Here is a 15,420-nt window from a genome sequence, read left to right as displayed (position 1 = left end):
CACTCTGCTCGACTCGTGCTCGCAGACTAATGCGCACCTGGTGCAACCAAGCTCCTAACGCCACCGGCGCGATGAGCCTTCGTTCCTTTCCTGCAGTACACCGGGTCGGTTTGCTGTGCTGCATAACATACCTCGTAGTATAACGCTTCTTCATGCGTTTCCATGCATTTAGGTTAGGTTTCCTGCAGTACACCGGGTCGGTTGCTGTGCAGCATAACATGCCTTGTAGCATAACGCTTCTTCATGCATTCGGTTTTCTGGTGGCGGGCGTTTCTCACCTGCTGCTTTTGTTGCCTTTGGTGCGGACGGCGTTTGCGTATCCTAGAGCGGCACAGACTGCCCCCCGGGGCGGGCAGTGCTACTTGACCACGCTGGCTGCCTGCTGGCTGCTCCGTGGATCTACGCTCGCCTCCCCGGGGGTGTGCGGGTCTGCGCTGGTCTCCCGGGAGGCTGGCACGGACCCGACAGCTCTTCAGCGTAGTGGTCCCGCCCGCTCGGCCGGACGCTTCTAACATCGCCGCGGGCGGTCCATTGGCTTCGGGTTGCGGTTGTCTTGCTGCACAGCTGCCGCTGGTGGCGGCGCCCCCGGACGGTCCGTTGCCAACCGCTCTTTGGGAGAGGGGGCCGGTGGGCGACGTCGTGCCGCCCCCTGTCGGCGGTGTTCTACGGCCGCTCACACCCTACGCGCGCCAGTGTTTGTTTGGCGATGTTGAAAGCTCGCTCTGCCCCATATACCTCGGTCCGAGGGTTCCTTCGGCTTCTTTGCACCTTTTCGCGCTGGCTCGGCGTCTGGATCTGGGCCTTGTATGGCGCCCTCAGGAATGACAGCTGACGGCGCAGTGTGCGGACGGGTCTTTTGTCGCGAGCTGCCTCGCGTCACTTTTCCTTGCATGCCCGTATGCACCCATGCATGCATGTAACGTGTTGACCATGTTGTGAAATTACGGAGACGTCAACATGCCAGCGGTATGACGTGGGACGTATGGGAAGTACCGTAGATGTCGCTATCCCCGATAATTATCCCAGTCGTGGTGGTTTGCTCTCGCTTGCGTTCTCGTGTCCAAAACGAATCAAACCGAAGACATAGCGCCGGATCTCTGCGTGAAGGCTCCCGTGTCGGCGTTGCCATGGCGGCGGACTGTGCCGCGGACTACATCAGCCTATGCGTGACCCGGAGCCGGGCTGGCGGGCTGCGGGTGCCGGCCGGCGCCGCCCGGTCTGCGCTGTGTGGGCCGCGGGCCGCCGGCGCCGCCCCCTCAGCGGCCCCGCCCCCTCAGTGGCCCCGCCCCCTCAGTGGCCCCGCCGTGCCGCAGGATGCGCGAGACTGTGACGGTGGTGGACAGCAGCAGCGGACGCGTTATCCAGCTGAATCCGATGCTGAAGACCCAGGACCATGTGAGTGTCACCTGTGCTCCGTGCTGTGCTGGGCGGCGCCCTGCCCTGCCGGTTGTTGCGTATGATCGTTGTGGCTCGTACCCAGTGTCAATTACCCGATGACTCACCATGAAGATTTTGGTGTCTCCGCGAGCTATCGTGCCAGTCAGAGCTGTTGGCACACCTGGCATCGTGCGAATGTGCCGATATGACTTGCTGTCAGCGCTTTTTTGCATAATTGCAGGGAAATTTACTTAATAAATCGCAGACGTGGCGGCTTTATGAATCAATAAGTTTGTCGTGATATCGATGCGCTCAAACTTGCACAAACTCATTCCAGAAGTGTTTTGCACTTTGAGCATGATGTTGCCGAAATTTTGCACTTATCAGCAACATTCTGCAGTTGGGATTTTGGCTTTCTGTTCCCATGTGCAGTTCACTTGTACTTCACTTTGAAAAACCCGAAGCTCTCACGATAGCGCCAGATTCAGCTGCCCACATGACGTCCCAATGTCTGATGTGATGTCGTGCTGCGAGCCCGAGAGTTGGCTCCGTGTCGGAGCGGCGGCTGGTTCCCCAGCGCTGCCCCGCCACCTGCACGCGCGCACACGCGCACGCATACGCGCACGCACGCACGCACGCACGCACGCCGGCAGGGCTGCGGCGTCCGACCGCCGGCCGCCTCGGCGTGCGCGCGCCACCCGCCTCAGCGCGGCGCCACCGTCGGCTGGGCAGAACTCGACGACCCCAGCGTGCTGCCCAACAGCGACGTGGCACTGGAGGAGCTGGAGCGCGTGGTGCGCCACCTTCTGGAGACGCACGACGGCCTGCTGCATCTCTCCAGGTGGGTGTCGGCCCGCTCCTGGTGTACAGGACCTGGCCAGGGGCGTGACGCCTCTCCGAGATTAGGGATATCTCTAGGTGACGACGTGGTCGCTCAGTGGTATAGGACCTCTCTAGGTGGGAAAGTCCTGTGCTGTAAGGGCGGTAAGGTCGTTTGTACGGTGCCGTTCGCTGTGGGCATGCGCCGCTCTAGGGTACACCAAGGCATTTCGTTACGACCACCTGACTCCAGGCTGGTGTGAGATCTCCCTGAGTTGACCAGCCCCATCAGCTGGACGAATGGCTGTGTACTCCTGCCCGTCTCGCACGCGCCAATTGGGACCTTGACACCACCTACGTGCTGTGTCAGAACACAGCGCGGCACGTGCGCTCGGAGCCACACCCACGTGTCTGGCTCTGACTGACTGGCGCGTCTGACTGACCCGGCAGCCTGCTGGACTGTGACGTGTCTGACTGGCCCAGCAGCCTGCTGGACTGTGACGTGTCTGACTGGCCCGGCAGCCTGCTGAACTGCGACGTGTCTGCCTGACCCGGTAGCCGGCTGGACTGTGGCGTGCCTGACCCGGCAGCCTGTTGGACTGTGACGTGTCTGACCCGACAGCCTGCTGGACTGTGACGTGTCTGCCTAACCCGGTAGCCGGCTGGACTGTGACGTGCCTGACCCGGCAGCCGGCTGGACTGTGGCATGCCTGACCCGGCAGCCTGCTGGACTGTGACGTGTCTGACCCGACAGCCGCCTGGACTGTGACGTGTCTGACCTGGCAGCCTGCTGGACTGTGACGTGTCTGACCCGGCAGCCTGCTGGACTGTGACGTGCCTGACCCGACAGCCTGCTGGACTGTGACGTGTCTGCCTGACCCCGCAGCCTGCTGGACTGTGACGTGTCTGCCTGGCCCGGCAGCCTGCTGGACTGTGACGTGTCTGACTGGCCCGGCAGCCTGCTGGACTATGACGTATCTGCCTGACCCGGCATCCTGCTGGACCGTGACGTGTCTGCCTGACCCGGCAGCCTGCTGGGCTGTGACGTGCCTGACTGACCCAGCAGCCTGTTGGACCGTGACGTGTCTGCCTGACCCGGCAGTCTGCTGGACTGTGACGTGCCTGCCTGACCCGGCAGCCTGCTGGACTGTTACGCGGCCGAGTTCCACGACCCGGCGCTGGCGCGGCTGCGGCTGGACCCGGCCGCCGTCTGCCTGGAGCACCTCATCACCTGCCTGGCCGACGTGCGCGTGGTGACGCGCGGCCAGGACAAGCTGGTGGTCTGGGCACGTGACTCGCCCGAGGGTGAGTGGCGCTCCGGGGCCCGCAGGCAGCGGCCTAGCGAGGGGATGGACTGGGGGTCGGCTGACGCGGTATGGGCGGGTCGAAGTTGTCGGAAGCTGTCTCGGTCCGGCCTGAGACCTCTGATTCTGTCGGGGTTCAGGTTCGGCATCTGTGACTGCAGAGTTGTCGTAGCAACGCGTTGTGTTTTGGAGTATCCCGTGGTAACCACCCCAGTCGCGGTGGTTCATAGTTCAGACTGGAACTGGTGGTGGCCGTGTCATACTACGAAGGCAGAGACTAAGAAGGAGGAATCAGAGACGAAGGCAGGCGATGGCGGGAGAGTTCGTAGGCGACTGATCGGCGGCCCGCTCTGGCGTAGTCACCTCGGATCGTCGTTGCGCCGGCCCCGCCGTCGGCTGCCGCCGACGCCTCTGACGGCGCGAGGCGTCCGTGCCCCTCAGACGAGCCGGCCCCGGTGAACCCCAGCCTGCAGCAGAAGGTGGTGCTGTTCTCGCGCGAGGTGGTGGACCTCCTGCGGGCGGCGCCGCGAGCCCGCATGCCCTTCAACAGGTGCGTCGGCTACCGAACCGTCCCGCTGGAGGCAGTCCCGTGCTTCGAAGGCAGGCCTGTTTAATGCTGGTCGGGCGTGTGGGAGCACGACAAAAGTGTGCGGTCAGCCGTTTGTTGGTTTAAAAGAGCAACTATTAAATGACAGATGGTTGCAAACCGCTTAAATATTGACTCTTGGTGGTGTAGAGTTCATGAATGCCGGGCTCTTTTCATGGAGTTCACCAGAACGGTCAAACAGAATTGAAAAACGGTCACGGTGTGGACGCATGCGGCCGCACAATACACTCATTCCTCTGTGCGTTTATGTGAACTTGAGTATCGCGCATCCGACATGGCGTTCGTCATCATCTCCAGCAAGCTCTGGCGCATCGCTAACGGCATGGCGTCCTCGACCTCCTTTTCAGGTTCATCCCAGCGTACCACCATCACTTCGGTCGGCAGTGCCGCGTCTCCGACTACGGGTTCACCAGGCTGGCCGACCTGTTCGACGTGTTGCCGCAGATCGTGCAGGTGGGCCACGCTGTGCCGCGCCGGGGTCCTGCGGCAGCGGCGCCGGGGGGGTGGGTCACTGCCGGACTTTAGCTCTGACCTCTCGGCGTCGGGTGTTGTGCCGAACCTTGACCTGGTGCTGTGCGGACCGCCGCTGGGTAACTGTATTGGTCACCTGGCACTAGGCTGTATGTATCTCCCGCTCCTCCGTAAGTACTGGGTTGGCCCCTGACCAACAAGTTGTTCTCCCCTCTGACACTGCTGCACTGGCCTCCCCTGTCCCCAGGTGCTGTGCTCTCCCCTCACGCTGCTGTTCTGACCTCCCACTGTCCCCAGGTGCCGTGCTCTCCCCTCGCACGGCTGTACTGACCTCCCCTTGTTTCCAGGTGCTGTACTGTCTCTCCCCTGACACCGCTGTTCTGACCTCCCACTGTCCCCAGGTGCCGTGCTCTCCCCTCGCACGGCTGTACTGACCTCCCCTTGTTTCCAGGTGCTGTACTGTCTCTCCCCTGACACCGCTGTTCTGACCTCCCACTGTCCCCAGGTGTTGTGCTCTCCCCTCGCTGTGCTGTACTGATCTCCCCCTGTCCCCAGGTGCTGTACTCTCCCGTGACACCGCTGTTCTGACCTCCCCTCTCCCCCGGTGCTGTACTGTCCCCTCGCACTGCTGTATTGACCTCCCTTGTCCCCTGATACTGTGCTGTCTTCTCGCACTGTAGCACTTGCCTCCCCTGTCCCCAGGTGCTGTGCTCCTGGGGACAGGGGAGGCAAGTGCTACAGTGCGAGTGCAAGTGCTCCCTCGCCCTGCTGTACTGACCCCCCCCCCCCCCCCTGTCCTCAGGTGCTGTACTTTCCTCTGACACCGCTGTTATGACCTCCCGTGTCACCAGGTGCTGGGCTGTCTCTCCCCTGACACCGCTGTTATGACCTCCCGTGTCACCAGGTGCTGGGCTGTCTCTCCCCTGACACCGCTGTTATGACCTCCCGTGTCACCAGGTGCTGTTCTGTCCCTTCACACTGCTATACTGACCTCCACCCCCGTTCCCAGGTGCTGGGCTGCGGTCACCGTCGCGTCATCACGCTGACGCCGCGCGCCCAGGAGCGCCGCTTCCTCTCGGACCTGCTGCGCGTGCTGAAGGCGCAGCACTCGAAGCAGCTGGCCGTGACGGCCCTGCCGCAGGCCTTCTCCGAGGTCACCGGCCGCGAGTTCACCGTCTGGGACTACGGCGCCACGCGGCTGCACACGCTCCTCTCGACCGTCAACGGTGGGTGACGCGAGCGCTGCCGGGCGCGGCGGACGGCGCGGCACGGGTCCCCGCACCGGCCACGCTCTCGTGACAGCGCGGGATGGCACGCCATTGGGTGACGTGTCACTGAGTGATACGTAACTGGGTGTTATGTCACTGGGTGACGCGTCACTGGGTGATACGTCACTGCGTGACGCGTCACTGGGTGACTCATCACTGGGCGGTGGATACGCTGTTCTCCGCGGTATGGGCGGCGCGTCACTAGTGGTTCATTGGGCACGTTTGCTGCTCGCTGTTGCGGTGTGAAGGCAGTCGTCTTTGTGGTGATTTCGTGTGACACTTCACGTCTCCGTGTTGTCGCGTGTCCCACTTAGAAGTGTCTGTGGAACCTCTTTTCCTTGTGTGCAAACAATCTGCTCTTTCGTTTGTATGTTAAAGCGTCCGTTCTTTTGTTGCGCGAAGGTAACCCTTTTCCCCTCAAAAGCTGTGGGTCCTGCCTGCGTGCTCTGGGGCCGTTTCTCCTGCAACGAAAGCTCTTACAATCACGTGCTTAGTTGTCTGGATATTTCGATGGCAACATTTCCCAGCACAACTCGCCTTGATGGGCGATCTTGGCGAAGTTCCCTCGGGCAGTGCCAGTCACCGGTTATCGGTACGGTGAGCGGTTTAGCTGTTTCTTACATTACATAATGTCCGATCTCGTGTGTTTTCGTGCGGCCCCAGGCGACACGGCGGTGCTCCCTGACGCTCGTGTCTCTGTGCGCTCGTGCGGCAGGCGACAGCGTGGTGGTGTACAAACAGGACGGTGATCTGCGCGTGGCCATACCGCGTCGCGAGCAGACGCCCGAGGAGATGCAGAAGACCAAGCACTTCGCCACGGAGGTACGCGCGAGGCCCAGACCCTGGTGGCTGCTCTGTTGAACGTGAAACTAGGGAGATGTGGAAATCCCGACACTTGCTGTCAAACACTTGCTACAATGGAGCAAGTCTTGGTCTCCAAAAAGCATCGCCTTTCCAAGCCCCTTTTTCTCTTTTCTGTCCTGTTTGTCTAGACAAAAGTGTTGGGAGCGCATGGCGAATAGTCATCGATTCATGGTTTGCATGGAACGGAAAACACATGGCGTCATCTCTTCGTGTGGACAGTTCAAATGACACTTGTTGCGAAGCTACACCACGATTGGACGGGAGATACGTGAACCAAACATTTTGTGTTGTGATATGCTGTGACAAGATCCAACAAAGGGTACCCGGCCTATATGTATGATTATTCTACTGGGTCAGGGCGCAGGCTTGGGAGATGCTGACTCAGCAACATGCGTTTTTGTTTTTTTTAAAGCGAGAGTAAGAAAGGCGGTCAATGCGATACTTTACTGTGGTGATATCATACCCTGACAGACCATACCATATTCTGCCGGTACCACAACATGACGATGTCATGCCCTGACGACACCATACACCGACATGCCATGCCCTGACGATGTCGTGCCCTGACGATACCACACACACTGACATATCATGCCCTGACGATGTCGTGCCCTGACGATGTCGTGCCCTGACGATGTCATGCCCTGACGATGTCATGCCCTGACGATGTCTTGCCCTGACGATGTCATGCCCTGACGATGTCATGCCCTGACGATGTCGTGCCCTGACGATGTCATGCCCTGACGATGTCGTGCCCTGACGATGTCGTGCCCTGACGATGTCGTGCCCTGACGATACCATGCCCTGACGATACCCTACACGGACATACCATGCCCTGACGATACCCTACACGGACATACCATGCCCTGACGATACCCTACACGGACATACCATGCCCTGACGATACCATGCCCTGACGATACCCTACACGGACATACCATGCCCTGACGATACCCTACACGGACATACCATGCCCTGACGATACCATGCCCTGACGATACCCTACACGGACATACCATGCCCTGACGATGTCATGCCCTGACGATGTCATGCCCTGACGATGTCGTGCCCTGACGATGTCATGCCCTGACGATGTCATGCCCTGACGATACCCTACACGGACATACCATGCCCTGACGATGTCATGCCCTGACGATGTCATGCCCTGACGATGTCATGCCCTGACGATGTCATGCCCTGACGATGTCGTGCCCTGACGATGTCGTGCCCTGACGATGTCATGCCCTGACGATACCATGCCCTGACGATGTCGTGCCCTGACGATGTCGTGCCCTGACGATGTCATGCCCTGACGATACCATGCCCTGACGATACCCTACACGGACATACCATGCCCTGACGATACCATGCCCTGACGATACCCTACACGGACATACCATGCCCTGACGATGTCATGCCCTGACGATGTCATGCCCCGACGATGTCGTGCCCTGACGATGTCATGCCCTGACGATGTCGTGCCCTGACGATGTCGTGCCCTGACGATGTCATGCCCTGACGATGCCATGCCCTGACGATGTCATGCCCTGACGATACCATGCCCTGACGATACCCTACACGGACATACCATGCCCTGACGATACCATGCCCTGACGATACCCTACACGGACATACCATGCCCTGACGATGTCGTGCCCTGACGATGTCGTGCCCTGACGATGTCGTGCCCTGGCGATATTATGCCCTGACGATACCATGCCCTGACGATACCCTACACGGACATACCATGCCCTGGCGATGTCATGCCCTGACGATGTCATGCCCTGACGATGTCGTGCCCTGACGATGTCGTGCCCTGACGATACCATGCCCTGACGATACCCTACACGGACATACCATGCCCTGACGATACCATGCCCTGACGATACCCTACACGGACATACCATGCCCTGACGATGTCGTGCCCTGACGATGTCGTGCCCTGACGATGTCGTGCCCTGACGATACCATGCCCTGACGATACCCTACACGGACATACCATGCCCTGACGATACCATGCCCTGACGATACCCTACACGGACATACCATGCCCTGACGATGTCGTGCCCTGACGATGTCGTGCCCTGACGATGTCGTGCCCTGGCGATATTATGCCCTGACGATACCATGCCCTGACGATACCCTACACGGACATACCATGCCCTGGCGATGTCATGCCCTGACGATGTCATGCCCTGACGATGTCGTGCCCTGACGATGTCGTGCCCTGACGATACCATGCCCTGACGATACCCTACACGGACATACCATGCCCTGACGATGTCATGCCCTGACGATGTCGTGCCCTGACGATGTCATGCCCTGACGATACCCTACACGGACATACCATGCCCTGACGATGTCGTGCCCTGACGATGTCATGCCCTGACGATGTCATGCCCTGACGATGTCGTGCCCTGACGATACCATGCCCTGACGATACCATGCCCTGACGATACCCTACACGGACATACCATGCCCTGACGATGTCGTGCCCTGACGATGTCGTGCCCTGACGATACCATGCCCTGACGATGTCATGCCCTGACGATGTCATGCCCTGACGATGTCGTGCCCTGACGATGTCATGCCCTGACGATACCATGCCCTGACGATGTTCATGCCCTGACGATACCCTACACGGACATACCATGCCCTGACGATGTCGTGCCCTGACGATGTCATGCCCTGACGATGTCATGCCCTGACGATGTCGTGCCCTGACGATACCATGCCCTGACGATACCATGCCCTGACGATACCCTACACGGACATACCATGCCCTGACGATGTCGTGCCCTGACGATGTCGTGCCCTGACGATACCATGCCCTGACGATACCCTACACGGACATACCATGCCCTGACGATACCATGCCCTGACGATGTCGTGCCCTGACGATGTCATGCCCTGACGATACCCTACACGGACATACCATGCCCTGACGATACCATGCCCTGACGATACCCTACACGGACATACCATGCCCTGACGATGTCGTGCCCTGACGATACCATGCCCTGACGATGTCGTGCCCTGACGATATCATGCCCTGACGATACCATGCCCTGACGATACCATGCCCTGACGATACCCTACACGGACATACCATGCCCTGACGATGTCATGCCCTGACGATGCCATGCCCTGACGATACCATGCCATGACGATACCTCCTGACGATACTGCGTCCAGATGACGCAGGTGCTGATCCGTCAGGTGAAAGAGCTGCTGCGACACGTGCCGTTCTGCCAAATGCAGTTCAACAAGTTCATCCCGGCGTACCACCACCACTTCGGCCGACAGTGCCGCGTCTCCGACTACGGCTTCGGCAAGCTGGCCGAGCTGTTCGAGGCCGTGCCAGACACCGTACAGGCGAGTGTGCACCGTATCAGAGACCGTACCCTCCCGTGTCGTCCCTGAACTCCCGTGTAGACGCGCGTCTGTATTGTACAGACTGTAACCACTGGAGTCACCACGCCGCCAGGTGGTTACGTAACACCGCACGCCGCACAACGCCTTTGTGAAAAAGTCGCGTTGTGCCACCTGTATGACCTTGTGTGACCTTGACCCCCTGTGACCCGACAGGTGACCTCTGACGAGGACGGCGAGAAGCTGATCCAGCTGACGCGGACCGCTCTGCGCTCAGTGCTCTCGGACCAGCTGGTGACGCTGCTCCAGAACGCGGGGGTACGTGGCCAGCACCCCGAACGGGGGCGATTCGTGGGACGCAGCGCTGGTGACCGCTGCACCGTGGCTGTGTGGCTGGGCTTGCTTCTGGATTGGCCGAGTGGTGCTGTGTTCGCATGCGTGCTGCCGGCGCCATGTTTGTGCCAGCCAGTGGCTTGGGAGCATGCTGCGTAGATCACTTCATACCATCGCGAAATGTGTTGGAACGCGCAAAACGGAACTGAATCAGTCCGGCGTTACCGCCCATGTACATGACGCGGCGTTGCTGGCTCATGCTGTTGCGCAGGACGCGCTCCTCTGCGGCGGAGCGTGCGACTGTGCGACCGTGCTGCCTTGCGGCCGTGCGGCCGTGCGGCTGTGCGGTCCGCACGGGCCGGCTGTGCGGTGTAGCCAGCTGTAGAGCGTCGGCTCCAATCGCAGGTGGAGTCGGTGGGCCTGGAGGAGCTGTGCGCCCTCTTCCTGCGCGAGTTCGGCTACCGGCTCAACCCGACGCTGTACGGCGGCGCCACCGTCCGAGAGCTGGTGCGTGCCGTGCCGCGCTGGTGCCCGTCCCGCCACTGCTGGACTACCGCCGTTCACCGTCGTCACTACCGTCCACCTTCATCACCGTCCACCGCCATCACCACCGTCCACCTTTGTCACTACAGTCCACCGTCCGCCGCCCGGTCCCGTTACAGGAGTCCACTCACTGTCCACCACCGGGTCCCGCTACAGCTGTCCACTCATTGTCCACCGTTTGGTTCCGTCGGGGCTGTGAACAGCTCCGCATAAGGCCTCCTTCCGCACACCCTACACACGTACTCACCCAGGTGGGAGTCACCAGGGCGACTCCCACGTATCCAGGATGGAGTCGCCCTGGTTTGTTTGCCATTCGCAGGTTTTTTCCAACGCAGTAAGACTTCAGAGCCAATATTTTTGTTTTTCCATATTTTTACCAGTACCATACTTCGCTGCTTCGAAAGGGCATGACTACTGCCCTTCTGCGGCCCTGATTGTTACGGAGCCGTGCGGTCGTGCCTGGAGGCTCATGTTGCCGTTCCGCTCCACAGATGGCGCAGCTGCGCTCGGTGGTGCGGCTGGGCGGCGCTCCTGATGCGCCCCGGGTGTTCCTGGTCAACCGCCAGCACCTGCGGCAGGCCGCCGTCAACGTGCGGACCCTGCTCATGGAACAGGTACAGGTACACAGGTACAGGTACAGCGGGACATCGGTCAGCGGGGGGAGGGGGGACAGCAGCGGCAAGACATCGGTTAGCGGTCACGGGGCGTGATGCGTCTGTCGACTTACCAAAGAGCAGCTGAGTGTGGGGCCGAACTCTCTGTGCTGCGGACGGCAGTCGCCAATCGCGGCTCAAGCACGCGCTCACCGGCGCTGCTGCCACCTCCGAGCAGCGCCCGCGTCAGCTGGTTAGTGGACTCCGGCCGCGTCGGTGCCTGCTCCCGCGCTATCCCTGGTGCCGGTGTCGCGTTGGTGCGGCGCGCCGCCTGCCCGGCTGGGGACCTGACCCGACTCCACGCCCGCCGCCAGCCGGGCGGCAGCATGCCGCTGGAGCAGCTGGTGGAGCAGCACGGCCGCCGGTTCCAGCGGGCGCTCAGCCTGGACGCGCTCACCGGCGACCTGCAGCACGTGGTCAAGGTGCGGGAGAGGACAGGCGTGGTCCCGGTGAGGTGGACGGAGCCGCGCCCGGTCACGGGCCCGGGGAGGGTCGCGGTCTGTTAGGGTGATGTTGAAGCGTGGTCCTGCCGCGGCGGGGGGGGGGGGGGTGTCGGGCGGAAGGGGTAGGGAGGCGGGCAGTGGATGGGGGCAGGTGGGTCCTGTCTTGACAGGTGTTGCCCGAGTGACGCCCTGTCGTTCTTCTCTCCTGTTCCGAATGTGTTCCCCCCAAAGGCGCAGACAGTCATCGGACGAATTGCTCATCGTTTGTGGGTGACTGAACTAGTAGCTACTGAACTAAATAACTTTTTCTGACTGAACTAGTCTGATATCCTCGTCGAAGTAGCGAAGCGCCTATCTGTGCGATGAATCACGTGGTGTTTTTGGACGCGAACAGCTCTGGTGGCTTCACGGGAAGAGCAGCCTCTGGCTTCTCTGCAGCTGTGTCTGCTTGAGGCCATCACTGATTGTTATTGCCTACCTCTGGTTTACAAAGGCTGTAATCACGTCACAGCAGGCGACCTGCCTTGATAACATCAGCGGAACCGTCGAGAACGTTGTGTTTGCCGCGCTCAGTCTGTCCCGACGCCGCGCTGTCCACCCGCGCCGTGAGCTCGCCCGACGCCACGTGGTTGGGGCGTGGCCCCTCCCCTTCCCCGCCGGAGTCGGGTCCCTCCGCCGACCGTCGGCCCGCTTGCATCACCGCTCGCTCCGCTCCGCCCGCGCGGCAGGTGGAGGCCGCGTCGCCGGGCGGCGGCCGCGTCGTCTCGCTCCTGCCGATCCAGCTGCTGGCGCGTGACGTCATCCGGCTGCTGCGTCGCCACGGCAACCGTCTGCTGGTGTCTGCGTTCCACTCGGCGTACCTGGCCGAGTTTGGCGTGGCGGCGCGGCCGGCCCAGTTCGGCTTCCATAGTGCGCTGGCGCTGCTGGAGGCCATCGATGACACGGTCTTCCTGCGCGGCAGGGGTCAGTGCAGGACGGGGATGGAGGGGGGTGGGAGGATGTCTAGGTGTGAGCCAGGGGTCAACGCAGGAGTGAGTTGGAGAGGGATGTCTCGGCTGTGCCAGGGGTTTGTGCAGGATGGAGTTCAAGGGCAGTGTATCCTGTCCAGGTGTGAGGGAGGGGAAGGCTCCATTCAGCATCAATCGTCATCCGCCTGGATGGTGGGTCGCGGCGCCGGACAGCGTTTAGGTGCAGCGCCATCTAACAGTGTACATTGTATTTTGATGCCTAGTTTCCCCGTGACTTCGGATAAACTTGGAGAGACAAACTGGTGCAGATTCCAACTGTGTGCTGAATTTGCTGCTGAACGTGTCTTGTGCTTGCTGGCGTTGAAGATGTTGAACGTGTTGTGCCTGCTGGAGCTGTTGCTGAACGTGTGTTGTGCCTGCTGGAGCTGTTGCTGAACGTGTGTTGTGCTTACTGGCGTTGAAAATGTTGAACGTGTTGTCTGCTGGAGTTGTAGATGGTTAGCTCTGTTCGGTTTGGCGTCCATTGTTATTCGGCGCTGTGGGCATAGTTTGGTTGCGCGTATTGCCACATCTTGTCCTTCTTGATTTTGGACTTGGCACTTTGCCCCTGGCGGCGTTGACCGCTGACCCGCGTCCGCGCCTCCGGTGCCGCAGGTGCCCAGCGCTACGTGCACCTGCTGCGGGAGTTCAGCGGCGAGGGGGGCTCGGGAGACGGCCGACCGCCGGCGAAGCAGGAGGCTCGGGCGGCCGGCCGCGAGCCGCCGCCGCCGCCACCGCCGCTGCAGCCGCTAGCCGCCCTACACGGTACGCTCACGCGCTGAACCCTGCGGGGTGTGGAGGTACAACTTGCCGGGGATGTCGGCTGCCGTTTCAATTGTTGACCCGTAGGGATTTGTCGGCACCTGCGTTGTAGCGGGACGTTGGATATGACGTGACATGGCGGTACCTTTTTCAGGCGAGTCGGGCGACTTCGCGCGACGGGCTCCGTCTCCGAGCATGCAGGTATGCAGCTTGTAAATTGAACACGCTCCCCCCTCCCCCTCTCGCTCCTTGCCGTGGGGGACTGCCCATGCCTCTGGACTTCTGTTGGAACCTGACACAGCCTCTGTTCAGACACGCGTGTCGTGTTCTAGTTCAATGAACGGTGCCGTGGTACGGCATGCCCTGTCGCACAGTTGGGCATCAGATGTGTCGTGCTCATGCCTTGTCGTCACAGTCACGCAGTGTTCTGTTGCACTCACTACCCATACCAAGTGCCCAATCTTTCACTGTGATAAAGATAGATAAGGCTGGCTGGGCACGGGCTTGTGTCTTTTCGTGCCTCGCGCTGCATGTTCTCTCTGGCCCCCTGTCGCCGCTCCGGATCTCCGAACACTCCCCCTCCCCTTGATCCCCTTGATCCCTCTGCCTCGATCCCTCCCCATTGATCCCCTCGATCCCTCAGCCTTGATCCCTTCCACGCTCCTTCCGCCTCGATTTCTCCGCCTCGATCCCTCTCTCTCGATCCCTCTCTTTCGGTCACTGTCCCTCGATCCCTGCTCCTCGATCCCTCCACCTCTATTCCCCCCGCGATCCCTTCCCCTCGATACCTCCCCCGAACCCTCCTCCTAGAACCCTCCCCGATTCCTCCCCCACGATCCCTCCCCCTCGATCCCCCCTCGATCCATCCCTCCCCCCTATCCCTCCCCCCGATCCCTCCCCCCTCGATCCCCCTCTCTCTCTCGCTCTCTCTCTCTCTCTCTCTCTCTCTCTCTCTCTCTCTCCTCTCTCTCCTCTCTCTCTCTCTCTCTCTCTCTCTCTCTCTCTCTCTCTCTCTCTCTCTCTCTCTCTCTCTCTCTCTCTCTCTCTCTCTCTCTCTCTCTCTCTCTCTCTCTCTCTCTCTCTCTCTCTCTCTCTCTCTCTCTCTCTCTCTCTCTCTCTCTCTCTCTCTCTCTCTCTCTCTCTCTCTCGCGCTCTCGCGCTCTCGCGCTCTCGCGCTCTCGCGCTCTCGCGCTCTCGCTCTCTCGCGCTCTCGCGCTCTCGCTCTCTCGCTCTCTCGCTCTCTCGCTCTCTCGCTCTCTCGCTCTCTCGCTCTCTCGCTCTCTCGCTCTCTCGCTCTCTCGCTCTCTCGCTCTCTCGCTCTCTCGCTCTCTCGCTCTCTCGCTCTCTCTCTACCTCTCTCTACCTCTCTACCTCTCTACCTCTCTACCTCTCTACCTCTCTCTCTCTACCTCTCTCTACCTCTCTACCTCTACCTCTCTCTACCTCTCTACCTCTACCTCTGTACCTCGCCCTCGGTACCACGATCCCTCCTCCTCGATCCCTCCGCCTCGAACCCTCCTCGGTTCCTCCGTCTCGATCCCCCCGCCTCGGTATCTCCCATTCGATCCCTCTCCTTCGATCCCTCTGCCTCGGTCCA

General features: G+C 60.9%; 1 protein-coding gene across 1 annotated transcript in view; it reads left to right on the top strand.

Moving 5' to 3' along the window:
• Positions 1 to 14,163, top strand: part of LOC119113404 (meiosis regulator and mRNA stability factor 1) — a 28,787-nt gene extending 14,624 nt beyond the window's left edge. Inside the window, exons 12-27 of the mRNA XM_037237725.1 lie at positions 1,314 to 1,395; positions 2,031 to 2,072; positions 2,115 to 2,218; positions 3,335 to 3,501; positions 3,942 to 4,050; positions 4,455 to 4,560; positions 5,588 to 5,804; positions 6,562 to 6,668; positions 9,930 to 10,085; positions 10,299 to 10,400; positions 10,821 to 10,910; positions 11,450 to 11,572; positions 11,956 to 12,033; positions 12,783 to 13,017; positions 13,677 to 13,775; positions 14,156 to 14,163. Of these exons, the coding sequence (XP_037093620.1) occupies positions 1,314 to 1,395; positions 2,031 to 2,072; positions 2,115 to 2,218; positions 3,335 to 3,501; positions 3,942 to 4,050; positions 4,455 to 4,560; positions 5,588 to 5,804; positions 6,562 to 6,668; positions 9,930 to 10,085; positions 10,299 to 10,400; positions 10,821 to 10,910; positions 11,450 to 11,572; positions 11,956 to 12,033; positions 12,783 to 13,017; positions 13,677 to 13,775; positions 14,156 to 14,163 (1,825 nt within the window). The remainder of the gene's footprint in view (positions 1 to 1,313; positions 1,396 to 2,030; positions 2,073 to 2,114; positions 2,219 to 3,334; positions 3,502 to 3,941; positions 4,051 to 4,454; positions 4,561 to 5,587; positions 5,805 to 6,561; positions 6,669 to 9,929; positions 10,086 to 10,298; positions 10,401 to 10,820; positions 10,911 to 11,449; positions 11,573 to 11,955; positions 12,034 to 12,782; positions 13,018 to 13,676; positions 13,776 to 14,155) is intronic.
• The last annotated feature ends 1,257 nt before the right edge of the window (positions 14,164 to 15,420 follow it).

This window comes from Pollicipes pollicipes, unplaced genomic scaffold, assembly GCF_011947565.3.
Source record: "Pollicipes pollicipes isolate AB1234 unplaced genomic scaffold, Ppol_2.1 Scaffold_7262;HRSCAF=8765_pilon_pilon_pilon, whole genome shotgun sequence".
NCBI lineage: Eukaryota > Metazoa > Arthropoda > Thecostraca > Pollicipedomorpha > Pollicipedidae > Pollicipes > Pollicipes pollicipes.
The sequence above is the reverse complement of the archived record's forward strand: the minus strand, read 5'-3'. Positions and strand labels throughout refer to the sequence as shown.